Below are 19,000 nucleotides of genomic sequence, written 5' to 3' on the forward strand. Positions count from 1 at the left end.
CGATGGAACTCTGTAAGTAACGTCTAATGTTAGACATGGTTCTTCTGTCTTCGTCTCGATTACAATCTTGATCTGACCACCACAATTTTTTGGGTAATATATCAGACTTTATTTTAGATGCCTACTAAAGGTTGCTGCTGCTGCTGCTCACAACCACCCTGCAAGGAGTATTAGATTAACACTGCATCTACAACAAGAGGAATTCTCGATTTCTCCCTTGCCCTTTCATCACACTCAGAAGTTTTGCACGGGATTACCGCTTTTCTTTGCATTTTCCCCTTCCCACCACCAGGGGGCAGGGGAGGACTATTTTTAAAAACTGGAAATGGCTGGGTGTCTGGAGCATTACCTGTAGCCACAACCTACTTGTTCCTCTGAATTCCTGATAGTGGAGCCAGAAGTAAATTCGTTCCACTTCTGGACTTTTATTTGACTAAGGATTAAACTGTGTTTTATTTCTGTGCTAGTTAGGTAGAAGCCAACTGTATTAGATAGGAAGATAGGATTTGTAGTTTCCTCTGTATCTGTGACTGCGTGGAACCTCCTTGGCTCAAGGCAGGAATCCACCTCGGCCCCACCTGAGCCTGTCCTTTCACGTGTAAAGGTCCCTGATGGGCGCACACAAAGGGGGATCTCGGAGAGAGCGCCCCGCCCTGCCAAATCCCGTCAGCGGGCAGATAAGGGGCCATCATCATCAAGCTCCACTTCCTGACCCCGAACACCTGGAGGACCCTTTGTGATTCTCCCGCCAGGGCATATGTCATCACCTCGCCCTACTCTGGCGCGAAACCCAAGAAGGAGATGCCTATCGAACTCTGATTGGTTCCTGCATGTTACCTATGCATGATTGGTTGTTTTGAATTCTGTTAATGAATGGTGGTGGGCTGTCTTGGGCTCTCCCGGGCTCCCGACGGGAGAAAGTGTATATAAGATGTTGTAAGGCTGCTAGGCAGCGCAGTGGCCTTGTGGAACGGAGGTGCTGACACTTAGGTCAGCATCTCAATAAACCTTCTTTTTTTAATTATACTCGTCGTGTCGGGTCTTGCTTGGGTTCCTGGGCGCTGCCGAGAGCTGGGTACCTTGGAGCCTGTAAAAGTTACCTGAGCAGCGCGGTAACATTCCTGCCTTAATTTGTTAAAAGTTAAAAAGTAAGTATTTTACTGTAGTGGAGATACACTCACACAGAAAAGGGTTAGTGACTTACTTTAGGAAAATGGAAGCTAGGAATTCACACCTGGATGCCCTGACCAAGGCTAGCCCCATCTCATTACCTCTCAGAAGCTAAGCAGGGTTGATCCCGGTTAGTACTTGGATGGGAGACCACCTAGGAAGCCCAGGGTCACTCTACGCAGAGGCAGGCAATGGCAAACCACCTCTGTTCATCTCTTGCTTTGACCTGGATGGGCAAGGCTAGCCTGATATCGGATCTCAGAAACAAAGCAATGTCATAAGGACATAAGAAAGATACTGTTGCGATCAAATTCGCTAGAAAAATCTATGATGCTCAGACTTGTCGATGGCGGGAGAAGACCTGGACGCCAAAGAATACGATGGCTAGATACTATAAAAGCTGATACAGGCATGAGCATCAACCAGCTGAAGGAAGCAGTACTTAATCGAAAAATGCGGAAAGAGCTTGCATATCGGGTCGCCAAGGGTCGAGAACGACTGAATGGATAACATCATCATCATAGTATATTTCATTTATATACCGCCCTCCCCCAAAAGGCTCAGGGCGGCGCTCAAACATAACATCATAGAACAACCATCAATAAATGCATCAATGACATAGGGTCAATAAACATAACATCATAAATCATAACATAGCATCATAAATCATAATATTGTACAACAACCATCAATAAACACATCAATAAACATAAGGTCAATAAACAATCTGTAACATACTGATCTTTAAAATCATATTACTATTTTGCACCTTCAATTTAAAATTATTTCATTTCAATCTGCCCTGATACGGGGTCTCCCGCCCGAGAGGGTGATCTGATCCATACCTGCTTAGTCATTCTACCACATCAGCCTTCCCCAGAATCTTCACTGGGCTCTGTTTAAACATTCCTTGCCAAAGCAGTGCAAAACTGTACTCATCCTATACTACAGTGTGTGTATATGTGTGTATATGTATATATGTATATATGTATGTATGTGTGTGTGTGTGTGTGTGTATATATACGTATATGTATATATGTATGTATATGTGTGTGTGTGTGTGTACACACACACATATCAGGGGAAGACCTCAGTCTCTATTTTTTATTTATTTTATTTTATATCATATTTTATTTCATATCATATTTTATATCATATTTTATTTATTTTATTTTATGTCATATACTAGCGGACCCGGCCACGCATTGCTGTGGCTGAGTCTGGTGAAGTGGTAAAGAAAGAAAAGGGGAAGCGAACGGTTCAAACATGTATCATTGCACAATGATTGCAAGGGCGGGGAGGGGCAAGAGGCCCCTCGCTCCCCTCCCTCTCTCCTGTTCCCTTGCATGGCAACCCGGCCGGTCCCTCCCTAATGTTCCCCTTCCTCTGCTAGGGTGGGTGGGCCATGTGCAGGTGGGCTGATCCTGTCCCTTTCACTCCCTTCCCTTGCAGGCGAATTATCTAGCGTAAAACACGCTGGGAGGCATGAGCCACGCCAGGTTCAAATTCTCAGAGCGTTTGATCCAGCAAACCCCTGGACCCTCCCTCACCTTCCCCTTCCTCTGCTAGGGTGGGTGGGCCATGTGCAAATGGCCCTCCCCATCCCTCTCACTCCATAAGGCAGTGGTTTTCAAGGAAGGCATGGTTGGTTCCCTTGTATCAGAGGGTGTTGCTTTGATGGCCAACAGATGGCGCTGTTGCGGAACAGAACTGTGGTTCCAACTGTCACAGGTGTGGCATGTTCACAATAACTGGCACAGTTGTGACACGTACACAACAGGAGGTGTGGAAAACAGCATTGAAAACTCCAATGGCCGCCACATTACGCGAGTGCTGCAGGACGTTGTGTGAAAATTTCAAAGCAATCGGTCCAGTAGTTTGGGAGATTATCTGTCAGCAGAAAAACGAACTGATAGATTTTTATATATATACTAGCGGGCCCAGCCACGCGTTGCTGTGGCAATTATCCTTCTCATCACAGTCCGCAACCCACACAGATGTCCCTGCAGGTCCAATGATCCCCAGCATAGCCTTTTGGGGTGTTCAAATGGAATCCCTCTTTCCCTTTTCAATGCACATCATTATATGGTGCTGTCTTGTTTTTTTCAGTATAAGGCAACCCTTCCCATTCCACAACGGAACTGTCCAGAGTGTAAATCCCGCTGTCCATGAGGCTGAGTGTGAGGATGAGGATGAGCTGGATGTGTGTTGTGTGGTAGCAGTGGGTGAGGCACAGAGAGTGAAAGTTACCTTTGTGTGAGGGGGGGGAACCCCACCTGACGTCTCACACAGCAAAGTGTGTATGTGTTTCTCCACTCTCCACCTCAAGTGAGCTAATTACCTAACAGGCTACCTTACCTATTTCTACTGTTTTCACTGCTCATCTCTCTGCCCATCTGCATGAACATCCCAAGCTCCTCAAGGCAGGCCACAGACAGACAGGCTGCAATGCTAACTGATTCTGTAAGGGAGAACAGTTGCAAAACAGAGGTGCAGCCATGGGTCTGGTGCGCCAGGAAAAAGACATTTTACCTGGCTCAGGTATGGACTTTCGGCGGTTTGAAGGTCCGAGTACCTGCCAGTAACAGGGAGGGACGTCATGTGAAAATTTGGGGGCGATCCGTCCAGCAGCTTCTGAGGGAGACCATCAGGGACAAACACACTGTTAGATTTTTATATATATAGATATAAATGTTGCTTAATAATGTATGTTAGCTGCTCTGAGCCTAGCTTTGGCCAGGGATTCTGGATATAAAATAAAATAAATTAAAAATAGAGACTGAGGTCTTCCCCTGATGTTTCCACCTGGCCCTGGGATTCAGAGGTTGACTGCCTCTGCAGGTGGAGGCTCCTTTAGCCACTGATAGACTTCTCTTCCATGAATCTGTCTCCCCTTTTTAAAACTATGCCTGGCAGAGACCCTCCACATTAATGAACTCATTGAGTAATTCCAAGTTGCAACCACTCATTGGCCATTTACACGCATTTATGCAATATAAATAAAAGGATTATTTTGAAAAACAAAACAAAACCACGGAAGACCACAATTCAAAATTTCCAATAGGGCCGTCAATAAATCCAAAAAATTAAAATCCATAAATTAAAATAAGGCCAGTCAAACTAAATGAACAGGTCAAAAGGGGGCTGTTAAGAGAGCAATTTTGATTTAGGACGGATGTTATCGGTTGTTCGGCCTTATTTGTAGCACCTTTTCCCTCATATTTGAGCCAAGGTGTGATGTATATTATTCATAGTGCTCGATAGAACTGTGGATAGGTTGGTAACGGCCTACGAACAAAGTCGTTCATTCAACTAAATTGGCTCTAAACTAAAACCGTCTTTTGTTGGGCCCTCCATTTAAAAAAAAAACCAAAACATTTTGTGGTGTTTTTTGGGACCAACACAACTGTGGCCGTTTTTTGTCGTTACCTCAGACTTTAAAAAAAAAACGGTCAACTTGTTTCCCCCCCCCCGTCCTGGAGACTTGGTACGCTCCCCGTGGCCTCCCTCTGGGCCCGCTTGGTCTCTCCCTCCTCCGCCCCTCCGCTTGCGACTTGGTTGCGCCCCGTCCTGTCAGCGCCCTGTCGCTGCAGTGCCTTCCCTCCCCCCCCGCGCGCCTGGCGCCAATGGAATCTCCCGCGCCTGGCCCCGCCCCCGGCTGCCCTCTTCCCCCTCCCTCCCTGCCCGGCGCGCGCGAAAAAAACCTCCCGCCGCCCCCGACCGCCGCCGCCGCCCGCCCGGCCGCCCTCCCGCCTCGCCGCCCCGATGCCCGCCCGGGCCGCCCCGCTGACCCCCGAGGAGCTGCGCAGGCGGTGAGTGAGTGAGTGTGTGGGACGCCCCCCCTCCCTCCCGCCCTTAAGGGGGGGGGGCTGGTTCCCCTCCCCACTTTGCTCCCCTTGACCGCCCCCCTCCTGGGCTGAGCCCCCTTTCCCACTCCATGGCCCCTCCCCTTTTTGCCCCCCTCCAGCACTCTCGGCCCCCCCCCCTTGGGCAAGAGTAAGGGGGTCCTTGCCTGGGCGGGGTGGGGGGGGTTAGGGTTGTCCCTTCCCCCCTTGTTTCTGCATCTGCAACCTCTTTTCAAGGCTTTCTGCAGCCCCCCCCCCCCCATAAAAGAATTCTGGTTCCTTTGCTTAGTGACCCCCCCCCCTTGCTTACAAAGAAGGGGAGTTTTGCAGGAGAGCCCCAAACCTAGTGGGGAGGAGGAAGGAGCTTGCAAAGGGGAGAGGGGCAGCTGTCCCCCCCCCGCCCTGCTCTTTGCAACTCTGGTTGGGGATCTGCCCCCCCTCCCATGTGAGGGTGCCTGGAAGGGGGTGCCCCCTGGGTTCCCAGAGGCAAGGGAGGGGGCCTTTGCCTTGGTCCTCTCCTGTCACTTTTGGGGGGTCCTTCCATTTGGAGGGGGGCTTCAGCGTAGGCCAACCTCCTTTCCCCCCTCCCTCCCCAAGACTCTCACTCTGGATCCTCTTCCTTGGGCTGTTTTCTCCTGGGTTTGCCCCACTGTCATGTAGCAAAACCGAGGAGGGGGCTTCCTAAGCAGGAATTGCCCCCCAATTAAGGCTTGCATCCCCCTCTTTTCTTAGCCTCTGGCTTCTTTCTCTGATTTTCTTAGTAGCGATGCAACAGTGGGGGGGGAGAATGCAACCCCCTGCCCCCCCCCCCAATAAACCTGGGCTGAAAAGTCACTCTCCTTTGAGGTCTGACCTGTTAGTGGGTTTGGGGGGGTTTGGGGGGGGTAGATAGAGTTCATCAAGAAGCATAACTGAGCTTTTGGGGGGGGTGTCATCTCAGCAACATCCCTCTGCGCACTTTTCCTTAGTAGAAATGTGGAGGGGGGGGTGAATAACAGAAATTGACTCCCTGCCAAAAATAAATAAATTAAAAATCGGTGTTGCCTTTGAAAAGTTGCTTTCTTTGGAAGTCTGACACGTCGCTGGGTGGGTTCGGGGTCTAGGTGCCATGTATGGAGTTAATGATGCAGCAAAACAGAGCCCTTTGGAGGGGGGGGGGTCCTTCTCTGCAACGTTTCCTTGGTTCCCTGCCGGGCACCTTTCCTTCCCTCCCTCCCCAGTGCCACCCAGGACAGGAAGTGAAGTCGGGATTCTTTATCCGCTTGAAAGCGCACCTTGGCGGGAACCGCTGGCACTGAGTTCATGTACATGCCCAGTTGAGCAAGCGATGGTTAACACGCCCTGCTTGTGCATAAAGGGGGGGGGGGCAGCTGTGGGTTGGGTTCATGTGCGCATTACAAGCTTGCAAGAGATTTCCGCTTTCCGGCACCTTTAGGAGCATGTTTCCATCGAGACCCTCCCCTCCCCTGGTGGGGGGAGATTTGTGGGCCAACCTGGCGTGACAGTCCCGCCAAATAAATGCTGGCCATGCGCTTCCCTTCCCTGGTCCAAAGCAAGCTGCCTTTGTCCTAACTTCCACTTGCCACGTTTATGACCCTGCCACGCCACATTCCGGCACAAAACCTCTTCTCCCCCCCCAGCTTTGTCCCCGCCAGAGTCGCTAACCAGTCTCCTTTCCAGAACGTGGCTCTGCTTTCTCTGCCGCCGCCCGCTGTGGCGGAGGAAAGCCATGTCCCTGTGATTGTGAGATTTTGCTCTGATCTGTGGAACTATGGGTAAGGGACTGACGTGGTCATTTAGAAAGGAGAGTCCGACAATAACCCTTTTTCCCTTTTCTCCACCCCCCCAAAAGGAAAAATAGATTTGGTACCCCATAGCTGTGGGTCTCTTGTTTCATCGATTCAGTGCGTATCTTTCTTGCGGACCTGTTTGTGGCTTTGCTCCCGAGGCCAGCGTAGGTGAGCTTTCCGGGCTCTTTGCAAAATGGAGGCCAGAAAGGTGTGCTTATTAAAAAGCGAGCTGGCTTTGAGACAGAAAACGGAAGCTTCTCTTCCTTTTCCTTTTTTTTGGGGGGGGGAGCAGGGGAGGAAAGCAACTTCGTATTAAGTTGCTTGCAAACCAGCTTTCCACCTGGAAGGTGGCTCCGATACGCGTCTTTCCCGCCGTTGCTGCTGTGGGCTTTGAGGCCTGCCGCTGTAGCATGCGCCACATGGCAGTCTGTTTGCGTATCCGCTTCCTCCCAGAGCGGTGCTGCTATTGTCTGAATTTGCCAGCAGTCTGGGGAAAACTAGCGTGTGTCTCGCTCCCCAGACCTGTTCTTTTTTAAAAAATTAATTAAATCCCCATTTTTAGATCCCCGGCCCCCACGTGAGCATAACTCCCATTGATTAGCGAGAGTGACAGAGACTCTTCCAAGGCAGTGATACCCTTCCCTCAACCGAGAGTCGGTTAGTTTTGCTTCCATACGCACACATACGCAAATATCTTCAGTCCATCCCATGCTTCTTAATGGCGGGAGGGGGTGGTTGGGGCATGCTTCTTAATTGCGGGAGGGGGTGGTTGGGGCATGCTTCTTAATGGCGGTAGGGGTGGTTGGGGAGCAATCAGTCTGCCATTCTGTTTCAGGAACCGTCTGCAAAGTTTCTGAACTAGTTTAATCCGTGTTTCTTTTCCATCGGAGTTTTCTTGAGTTGCTTCTCTTTGCTGATCAACTTGCTTACTAGAAGTTGGCCCGTAGTTTAGACCCATTTTCTCTGTAGATTTGCATTAGCAATTGGGCGCATGAGTATGTGATATATTTCAGCGCCTCTCTTTTGCCCAGAGAGGACTAACGGCTGATGTGAAACCAGTCAAAATTTTCAGTGCCCGCGTGGAAAGGGAAGATAATTGTTCTTTTCTCATCTATTTTTGCACACGAGAGTCAGGAACACTGAGCCACCTGTCAGTAGCCCTGTTACTAACAGTGCAAGAGAGAGAAATTGCAGATCTTTTAATCTCAATTTGAGTTCAGTCGTATTGTGGAGACCAGCAAGATTTTTGACCCATAAGCTTTTGAGACTTTTTAATCTGTTTCTGTTAAATCCAAGAATCACACGGCATCTGGAAGGCTGGCATGGTTTTTGTGGGGTAACAAGTGTGGGGGAATCTGAAATAGAAGAGCAAGATTATCCCTCCACGTGGTGGCGTAGCCAAAATCCATGCTGGAGATTGGGGGGGGGGGGTCATATGTTAATTAAGTACAGAGAGAGAAAGGGGGAGGAAAGGTATGCAAACCTCAAATGGAATTATTTCTAGTCAGAAGTCGATCAAATCCCAGTGGCTGGGGTATATTCCTCCTTGGTATGGCAAAGCATGGTGAAAAACCTCTGCGGGCTTTAGCCCTCTTGTGCCGGAGTCCGAGAAAATGGCAGTTGCATTTTAATTGTGGAATTTCCAGAGACCCTCTTGCAAGGGGGGGGGAGTGCGGCGTGGAAAGGGCCCGTGTTGTGGCAGCAGGGCCTTTGGGAATTATTTTCCTTGGGTCTACAAAGTTTGAAAACTTATGTCTGTCTCGGTCTCGGATTGGGGGGGGGGGTTGAAGAGATGCCTGCTGATGCAAAAAGAAAAAAGCCGTTCATCAAACTTGCGAATGGAAGTATGTGGAGCTGCTTAGTTCTGCAGCAGAAGGGTGTCGCTAAATGGTACCCTTTTGCCTTGGGCCCTGCAGTGGGTGGTGCATTTTGGTTTTTTACTCCCCCCCCCCTTCCGCCACTCGCTCTTTGTGTTTGGTTGAGGGGAGTCTCCCTGGTAGGCATCCAAAGGGGAAACATTTGCCTTCACGAGGGGAATTCCTGGAGTCCCTCAAACAGCTACCCACGGATCGGTCATGTCTTTGCATGCACAGCGTATGTGGCAGTAAGTGACAGGTAATGCGAAGGGGGGGTCTCCTCTCCAGGGGCTTCTCTGGAGCCTGTCGGCGCTTGTGTACCTGGCCTATTATTTTTCGTGTCTGAAACTTCTTGTGATAGATCTTGCATAAATTGAGAGGCGTGTCCCAGGGTAGATCCTTGTGGTTGGGATGACTCTGTTAATCCAGGATTCATGTGGGTAGCCTCGTTGTCCTGAAGAAGCAGAAAAAAGTGCTTGCGTCCAGTAAGACCTTTTAAGACCAGCAAAAAGTCTTATTCTTGGTATCAGCTTCTGTGTGCAGGCATGTATCTGAAGAAGCATGCATGCGGACGACAGCTGATACCAAGAATAAGACTTTGTTGGCGTAGGAAGTTAAGAGCTCGTGTATCTAACCTGGAGGAACCGGGTTTGATTCCCAGCTCTGCTGCCTGAGCTGTGGAGGCTTATCTGGGGAATTCAGATTAGCCTGTACACTCCCACACACGCCAGCTGGGTGACCTTGGGCTAGTCACAGCTTCTCGGAGCTCTCTCAGCCCCACCTACCTCACAGGGGGTTTGTTGTGAGGGGGGAAGGGCAAGGAGATTGTCAGCCCCTTTGAGTCTCCTGCAGGAGAGAAAGGGGGGATATAAATCCAAACTCTTCTTCTTCTTCTTCTAAAGGTGCCACTAGTCTTAAAACTTTTTTTCAGTTAACCAAATATGTACAGCTGCAAACTTTTGTCTTAAAGGACATGTTACTGAAAGGTACATTGGCGGTATAATAAAAGCTGTCAGTGAGTACAGGCCCCACAGTATGCTTTACTCCTTACTTTGTTTCTGTCCCATCTTTCTCCTCACAATAGTTTACATCATTTGCCCCTCCTCCATTTTATCCTCCCAACAACCCCATGAGGTAGGTTAGACGGTGTGTGTGTGTGATGGGCCCAAAGTCCCCCACAAGCTTCCATGGCGGAGTCAGGATATGAATATTGGTCACCACTGTTCCTAGTCTGATGCTGACGCGTATGCCTGGCACTTGCTTAGTCCTTTCAGGATACCACAAAAGCTGTCGTTTGCAGCGCACACAAAAGTCAGCAGCCACCAGTGTTGGCTCTGCAGCTGGGGCAGGGGGCAAGGAGCATCTCCCATACGGGCTAACTTGCATCTCCGCCGAAGCCAATCCTGGGCTTGAGGTCATGACTTGTGAAGACACCCAAATCATCTCCCCTCCCCTCAAAAAAAGCCCCCTCAAAAATGCAGTTCTTGAAAAGAGTTTAAGAGCTGTCCGTGGTTTGTTTGGGCCGACTAATACACATGTTCCATTTGTACATCGGAATACGAAAACTAGGACCTAACCTGGATTCTTTGTGTGGGAGGGAAAGGAGAGAGCCATGAGGCGGGCACCTCAGCCTGTCCACAAATTAGGATTGTGCACAGTCCCAGGTTAACGGGGCTGTCTGAATACAACTTTAGAAAAAATCTTGGCAGTTTACTAGGAAGAAGAAGAAGAGTTTGGATTTATATCCCCCCTTTCTCTCCTGCAGGAGACTCAAAGGGGCTGACAATCTCCTTGCCCTTCCCCCCTCACAACAAACACCCTGTGAGGTAGGTGGGGCTGAGAGAGCTCCGAGAAGCTGTGACTAGCCCCAGGTCACCCAGCTGGCGTGTGTGGGAGTGTACAGGCCAATCTGAATTCCCCAGATAAGCCTCCACAGCTCAGGCGGCAGAGCTGGGAATCAAACCCGGTTCCTCCAGATTAGATACACAAGCTCTTAACCTCCTACGCCACTGCTGCTACAGTGGGGAAAGTATGGGGAAAGTATGAACCTAGGGTGGGGAAAGTATGAACCTTCCTCAGCTTAGTGGCTTGGTGGGGGCGGTCCTTCTGGCCATGAGCTTTCATCCAGCGTTAGATTCCAACAGAGATCTGGAATCTATCTTTGGCTCTTGAGCCCAACCCACCGCCTCCCCTATCTTCCCCTTTCTTCCGAACCTGGTGGTAACATACATTTTTTAAAAGTTATTAATTGCATTATTTTCTTGTTTTTAATTGCTCAAATGTTTTGATATTTTCTAATATTCACTGCCTTATGAACCCTGGTCAGGTGGAAACGCAGCATCAGTGTGTTTTACAGAAGTAAAATGAACAAATATACCGTCAGAACGGTGAGCGATGAGTCCATGGTGGATTTGGGGATTGCAAAACTTATAAACTCTTGCAGGCTTGAAAATGTCCGTGGACTCGACTGTGCCCGTCTGTCTCAAATCAGAAAAATCTTGAATTTGGAAGTGTGTTCATTTTCCTGCTTTTGGGTCTGTTCGGTTTGGCCTTCCTACCCTGTTTCCCCGAATATAAGACACCCCCTAAAAATAAGACCTAGTAGAGATTTTGCTGAAGTGCGAAATATAAGGTATCCCCCAAAAGTAAGACATCGCAAAGTTTTTGTTTGGAAGCATGCCCGACGAACAGAACACCAGAAAAATAAGACATCCCCTGAAAATAAGACATAGCGCATCTTTGGGAGCCAAAATTAATAAAAGACACTGTCTTATATTCGGGGAAACACGGTAGCGACTCCACTATCCATTTCTTCGTCATCAGCTGCGTATTAGGAAGCGAGGGGAAAAAGAGACAGATAACTGTCAAAATACTCAACAGCGGATTCCATACCATATTACAAGATTCATGAGCTGAACTTGCGCTGATTTCCTCCCAGCCCCCCTCCCCCCCAATCTATAGGGCAGACTGTTTCTCAAAGAAAAGAAAGACACCGTTCAGTAATGATCCGTTTCTGGTTGCTTGGTTTTTAAACAGGCTGAAAGACTTGGAGAAGAGTGAAGATGGTCTCAGCGAACGGGTGAGTGTGTAAAAGCCATTTTGTTTGAGGGTGGGAGATCTCAGTCAGGTTCCCCCCCCCCCTCCGCCCGCATCCATCTCTGCAGGTATTTGTTTCCAGGTGTGTGAAACGTTCTGTCTTTTGCCTTCAGGAGTGCATCAAAGAAAAGCTCAGCCTGATGCACAGCTTCTTACAAGCAGATGTTCAGAATCAGCTGAAAGATCTGGAGACCCAGCTTCGCCAAGAAGAACTTTCGGAGGTGAATTATTTTTGGATGGGGGCTGATTTCGTTCTCTCTCCTCCAGCCCCGGTCTGACCTGTTGCTGTTCTGTGGGTTTGTTCCGCCTTTGTTCTGTCCCTCCCACATTCCAGGTGGCAGAATTTTCAAAAACTCATTTGAGAGTTGGGGCTTGTCTGGCTTCTATTTCAATTGTTTCAGTAAGAGTGGAGGAGGAGGAGCAGGAGCAGGAGCAGGAGCAGGAGCAGGAGGAGTTTGGATTTATATCCCCCCTTTCTCTCCTGCAGGAGACTCAAAGGGGCTGACAATCTCCTTGCCCTTCCCCCTCACAACAAACCCCCTGTGAGGTAGGTGGGGCTGAGAGAGCTCCGAGAAGCTGTGACTAGCCCCAGGTCACCCAGCTGGCGTGTGTGGGAGTGTACAGGCCAATCTGAATTCCCCAGATAAGCCTCCACAGCTCAGGCGGCAGAGCGGGGAATCAAACCCGGTTCCTCCAGATTAGATACACGAGCTCTTAACCTCCTACGCCACTGCTGCTCCTTTTTAACTTTTTCCTTATAATTTTTTAAACCATTTTTATGCCACCTTTGCACCCAATCAGACTCCCTGCATTCCTTTTATAGCATGTTTTAGATTCCCTAAGGAAACTGCGTGGGACAGGCACTTTTAAAAAAGTATCCACACAATGGATTTCCACTTTCTCGCTGTACCACTTTCACTTCTTTCATTGTGGTAACTGGTGCAGAAAACTTTTTTTTTTACTTGGGGTAGAAAATGTCGACAGAGAGACATTTTTCTCTCTTTCTCACAATACCAGGACCAGGGGGCATACATTGAAAATGCTGGGGGGAAAAATTAGGACTAATAAAAGGAAACACTTCTTCACGCAACGTGTGATTGGTGTTTGGAATATGCTGCCACAGGAGGTGATGATGGCCACTAACCTGGATAGCTTTAAAAGGGGCTTGGACAGATTTATGGAGGAGAAGTCGATTTATGGCTACCAATCTTGATCCTCCTTGATCTGAGATTGCAAATGCCTTAGCAGACCAGGTGCTTAGGAGGAGCAGCAGCAGCCGCAGAAGGCCATTGCTTTCCCATCCTGCATGTGAGCTCCCAAAGGCACCTGGTGGGCCACTGCGAGTAGCAGAGAGCTGGACTAGATGGACTCTGGTCTGATCCAGCAGGCTCTTTCTTATGTACTTTGCTGATGCTGCTTGCTACAAATTTCAGTTTGCATTTTATTTTGGTTTATGGACTTACCTGTAGATATCCATACGTGTGTGTGTTGATTTAACTCAGTGTGCTGCAATTTGAATTGCACAGAGGCATCTTGAAAGAATGAAGAGAGATAAACTGCACATCTGCACTAGTTGGAAATCAAAATTTGAAAAAAAAAATGGCAGTTCTGTATCTGTGCCACTCCAGAAACAAGTTAATTTAATGTATGAATTCACATACACAGTACTCTGGAGCAACTCAGGAAATGCACTATATCAGTGCTATTCCAGAAAGACCAGGTGATTTAATTAGAACATAAGAACTAGCCTGTTGGATCAGACCAGAGTCCATCTAGTCCAGCATTCTGCTTCTCGCAGTGGCCCACCAGGTGCCTTTGGGAGCTCACATGCAGGATGTGAAAGCAATGGCCTGCTGCTGCTGCTCCTGAGCACCTGGTCTGCTAAGGCATTTGCAATCTCAGATCAAGGAGGATCAAGATTGGTAGCCACAGATCGACTTCTCCTCCATAAATCTGTCCAAGCCCTTTTTAAAGCTATCCAGGTGAGTGGCCATCACCACCTCCTGTGGCAGCATATTCCAAACACCAATCACACGTTGTGTGAAGAAGTGTTTCCTTTTATTAGTCCTAATTCTTCCCCCCAGCATTTTCAATGGATACCCTCCTGGTTCTAGTATTGTGAGAAAGAGAGAAAAATTTCTCTCTGTCAACATTTTCTACCCCCTGCATAATTTTATAGACTTCAATCATATCCCCCCTCAGACGTCTCCTCTCCAAACTAAAGAGTCCCAAACGCTGCAGCCTCTCCTCATAAGGAAGGTGCTCCAATCCTTCAATCATCCTTTTTGCCCTTCTTTGCACTTTTTCTATCTCTTCGACATCCTTTTTGAGATGTGGCGACCAGATTTGGAAATTTGGAAACTCACAAATACAATAGTCTGATGTCGTACTAGAAATCAAAATTTGGCAGCAGAAGTATATCAGTGCCATTCCAGAAACAAGATCATTTAATTTAAACCATCGAAATCTGCGGAGAAATTTGGACAAGTTCATTTCCCTGAGCAGTCCCTATTTATTATGGGTGAAAATAAAGGCATGTTCCTTTCTGATGTTCTTATGTTCCAAGTGGGAGTGGGGAGAGCAAACTAACAACTGCATTTGTTGTTCCTGTTATCTAGTAATCTCTTTGCTCATCCTGCATTTTTAGTGCACTTCCTTGCCCCGTATCTGAAAAATTTCCCAAGGTCAGCGCTGCTTTTTAAAAACAAATTCCGCATTCCTGTACAGTTCAGGCAGAAGTGTGGGCCGAAGGGTTTGAGAATGTAAATGATACCACTGCCTTTAGTTCATACCATCTGTTGCTGTAAATAGATTCCTAATATGTAATTTTTGTTTTTGATTAATGTGTCACGTTTAATCCTAATGCTTCACTTTGCCTGTTATTGGTGTCCAGTTTTCTACCAATCCTGCTGTGTTGTCTGTTGGTTATATTGAGTCCCAGTAAGAAAGGTGCTATAAATAGCATTAAGAAATATAGACATACCCAATGAGGACATGGGCTCAATTTGTTTATCTTTCCCTTGTACTCCAGGATCGGTATTTGGCCCAAGTCAAAGCCCTGCTCCCCAAAGAACTGTCCTTGGGGAACGGAGACGCCCCGGAACCTGGCCAGAAGACCAATGGCTATACAGAGAACGGCACATGTGGCAGCGACGAAGAATCCGAGAGACCGAGCCACAAGGGAGTAGAGGACGCCGCCATGGAAACTGAAGATGCAGCCGCGTCTTCGTCTTTCTCAACACCGCTGTCCTCACCGACCGTGTCCAAAGCCCGTCGGGGTCGGAGGAGCAAATCCAACAGCGAGAACAGAAGTAAGCGATCGTTCGGGGTCTGCTGGGAGGTCCCGGTCTCTGCTCACTGCTCTTTTTTTTCTAGCTGGTGCTTCGGTCCAAAGCACCAGACCTCTCTGGAAACCAGAGCCACTGGTTCGGGAGTGGTTTGTCCTTTTTGTCAACCCAAGTGCCAGTGGCTAAAACCAATGAGTGTCAGGTAACAGATGCAGGATGCTGCCTGAGTGTTTGCAGCGCATACATATGAAGCTGCCTTGCACTGGGTCAGCCCCTTGGTCCGTCAAGTCAGTATTGCCTACTTGGACTGGCAGCTGCTCTCCAGAGTCTCAGGCAGAGAATTTTCACATCGCCCACTGCTTGGTGCTTTGTAACCAGAGGTGGTGGGGACCTTCTACATACAAAACAAAACCTGGGACCTTCTACATACAAAACAGAGGCTCTTCCACTGAGCCACAGCCTCCCCCTGGTTTCTCACTCCAACGATAGCCTGGGAAATCTTCAGAAGAGCCCCACGACAAAGAACCATGCTCCTGTCGCTTTGCAGTCTTTATGCCGGCTCCGCAGTTGCCTTGGTGAAAAGGTTGATGAAGAATACCAGAGAGAACACAAATGGTGGCAAAAGAGAAGCAAGTTAGTTGTAAGGGAGGAACGCATGGCTGCGAACATCAAGGCCAGCAACAAACAGTTCTTCAAGTACATCAAAAGCAGGAAGCCAGCTAGGGAAGCCGTAGGCCCATTAGATGACGAAGGAACAAAAGGTATGCTAAAAGATGACAGGGAGATTGCAGAGAAACTGTCTTCACTCAAGAGGAGGTGAGGAAAATTCCTGCGCCTGAACCAAGCTTCTTAGGAGATGAATCCGAGGAACTAGCGAAGATAGTGGTAGATAAGAAAGAAGTTCTGGCAGCCATTGATAAACTAAATGCCCTGGCCCAGATTGCATTTATCCAAGAGTTCTTAAAGAGCTCAAGCATGAAATTGCTGATGTTCTCACTTTAATATGCAACTTATCCCTGAAATCTGCCTCCATCCCTGAAGACTGGAAGATGGCCAATGTCACACCAATCTTTAAGGAGGGGTCTAGGGGGGACCCTGGAAAATACAGGCCAGTCAGTTTGACATCTGTTCCTGGTAAATTAGTAGAATCTATCATTAAAGATAAAATTAGTAAACATGTAGAAAAGCAAGACCTGCTGAGGAAGAGTCAGCATGGCTTTTGCAGGAGGCACAGGTCCTGTCTTACAAACTTATACTAGAGTTCCTTTGAGGGTGTAAACAGGGCATGTGGATAAGGGGGAACCAGTGGACATTGTCTACTTGGATTTCCAAAAGGCTTTTGACAAAGTTCCTCACCAGAGACTGTTGCGAAAACTCAGCAATGAAGGAATAAGAGGGGAAGTCCTCCTATGGATTAAAAACTGGTTGGAGGGAACAGGAAGCAAAGGGTGGGTGTAAATGGGAAGTTCTCACAATGGAGAGATGTCGGGAGTGGTGTCCCCCAAGGATCCGTTTTGGGACCAGTGCTCTTTAACCTATTCATAAATGACCTGGAAGTAGGGGTGGGTAGCGTGGTGGCCAAGTTTGCAGATGATACCAAATTATGTAGGGTGGTGAGAACCACAAAGGATTGCGAAGAGCTCCAAGCGGACCTTGGTAAATTAGGTGAGTGGGCTAAGAAATGGCAAATGCAGTTCAATGTAGCAAAATGCTATCAGTCACAGACCAGGAAAGGGATTTGGGCATCTTAGTTGATTGTTCCATGGGAATGTCAACTCAATGCATGGCAGCTGTGAAAAAGGCAAACTCTATGCTGGGGATAATTAGGAAAGGAGTTGATAATAAAACTGCAAGGATTGTCATGCCCTTATATAAAGCTGTGGTGCAACCGCATTTGGAGTACTGTGTTCAGTTCTGGGCGCCACATCTCAAAAAGGATATCGAAGAGATAGAAAAAGTGCAGAGAAGGGCAACGAGGATGATTGAAGGATTGGAGCACCACCTTCCTATGATGAGGAGTGGCTGCAGCCGTTTGGGACTCTTTAGTTTGGAGAGGAGAGGTCTGGAGGGGGGATATGGATTGGGAAGTCTTTAAAATTATGCATGGGATAGAAAATGTTGACAGAGATAAATGTTTCTCTCTTTCTCACAATACTAGAACCAGGGGGCATTCATTGAAAATGCTGGGGGGAAGAATTAGGACTCATAAAAGGAGACACTTCTTCACGCAACGTGTGATTGGTGTTTGGAATATGCTGCCACAGGAGGTGGTGATGGCCACTAACCTGGATAGCTTTAAAAAGGGCTTGGACAGATTTATGGAGGAGAAGTCGAACTATGGCTACCAATGTTGATCCCCTCCTTGATCTGAGATTACCCAAAATGCCTTAGCAGTCCAGGCTGCTCAGGAGCAGCAGCAGCAGCAGGCCCCTTTGCTTTCTACATCCTGCCTGTGAGCTCCTAGGAGCATCTGGTGGGCCACTGCGAGGTAGCAGGGGTCTTTGGACTAGATGGACTCCTGGTCTGATCCAGCCAGGCTCAGTTCTGCCTGTTCTTAAGGCCATTGCTTTCACCTCCTGCATGTGGGCTCCCCAAAGGACCTGGTGGGCCACTGCAGTAGCAGAGTGCTGGACTAGATGGACTCTGGTCTGATCCAGCTGGCTCGTTCTTATGTTCTTAAGGCCATTGCTTTCACATCCTGCATGTGAGCTCCCCAAGGCATCTGGTGGGCCACTGCGAGTAGCAGAGTGCTGGACTAGATGGACTCTGGTCTGATCCTGCAGGCTAGTTCTTATGTTCTTAAGGCCATTGCTTTCACCTCCTGCACGTGAGCTCCCAAAGGCACCTGGTGGGCCACTGCGAGTAGCAGAGTGCTGGACTAGATGGACTGTGGTCTGATCCAGCAGGCTAGTTCTTATGTTCTTATGTTCTTAAGGTTAGGAGAGTCCACGGTGGCCTGAATGTGGATTGCCAAGTTAAAAGTTGCTTAAGCAGGTTCACCCTAAGTGCTACCCCACCTTGGATTCATGACATCCTCACGGAGTACTTCCTGGAAGTAGCTATGTCTGACTCCAGTATGTTTCTGTCTCTAGGCAGCAGTAGCAAACCCTGTGCGTGGGTGCAAAGAGACCCATCATTCACACCATCTGTGCAGATCTGAAGACTGCACAGCTGTTTGTGCAAAGCGGCCCACTGTTTGGGTTCAGGAAAGAGCCGTTTTGGCGGAAAAGGCTGTCAAGTCACAGCATAGTTATGATCCCCCACTCCACCGTGGGTTTTTCAAGGCAAAGACATTCAAAGGTGGCTTGTCATTCAAAGCAGGGTCTTCCCTCCCAATAGCAACCAGGGCCAACTCTGCTTAACTTTTGAGATTTATTTATTTTTATTTATAATTTGATTTATAAGACGCCCTTCAGGGTAGCGAACAACATATTAATAACATTCGTATTCTTCCTACTAAATAGCATTCGTATTCTTCCTACCCCATATGTCCCAAATCGGTCTCTGCTCTCGGCAGAGGCCAATCTACTGGTGATCCCTGGCCCCTCAATGATACGGCTGGCCTCCACCCGGGCCAGAGCCTTTACAGCTCTGGCCCCCGCCTGGTGGAACGCTCTTCCAACCAATCCTTCGTCACGGGGTTCCCCTCTTGCGGGATCTTGCTGAGTTCCGCGATGGGGCCTGCAAGACTGAGCTGTTCCACCGAGCCTTTGGAGAGACTAGCCGTTGATAGGAATGAATCTCTCCTTCTTCCTTTCTCCTTTATAACATCATGGAGATCCTGCCACTCCTTCCCCTCTGGGGTTTAGTGGGAATTGATAGCAGGCGCCATCCTGAGTTAATTTATGCTGCATTTTAAATGGGGTAGGGTTTATTTTTACTAGAGCTGTTTTAATCTATATTTATTGTATTTAATCTGATATTGTGCTCTACTTATGTTGTCCACCACCCTGAGC

General features: G+C 48.3%; 1 protein-coding gene across 1 annotated transcript in view; it reads left to right on the forward strand.

Annotated features, from left to right (window-relative positions):
* The first annotated feature begins 4,879 nt into the window (after window positions 1–4,879).
* The window catches only part of DNMT1 (DNA methyltransferase 1), an 81,723-nt gene continuing 67,602 nt past the window's right edge, over window positions 4,880–19,000 (forward strand). The window contains exons 1-4 of the mRNA XM_048487463.1: window positions 4,880–4,982; window positions 11,698–11,740; window positions 11,871–11,978; window positions 14,789–15,068. Of these exons, the coding sequence (XP_048343420.1) occupies window positions 4,936–4,982; window positions 11,698–11,740; window positions 11,871–11,978; window positions 14,789–15,068 (478 nt within the window). The 5' untranslated portion in view covers window positions 4,880–4,935. The remainder of the gene's footprint in view (window positions 4,983–11,697; window positions 11,741–11,870; window positions 11,979–14,788; window positions 15,069–19,000) is intronic.

The sequence above is a fragment of the Sphaerodactylus townsendi genome, linkage group LG03, assembly GCF_021028975.2.
Source record: "Sphaerodactylus townsendi isolate TG3544 linkage group LG03, MPM_Stown_v2.3, whole genome shotgun sequence".
Lineage (NCBI taxonomy): Eukaryota > Metazoa > Chordata > Lepidosauria > Squamata > Sphaerodactylidae > Sphaerodactylus > Sphaerodactylus townsendi.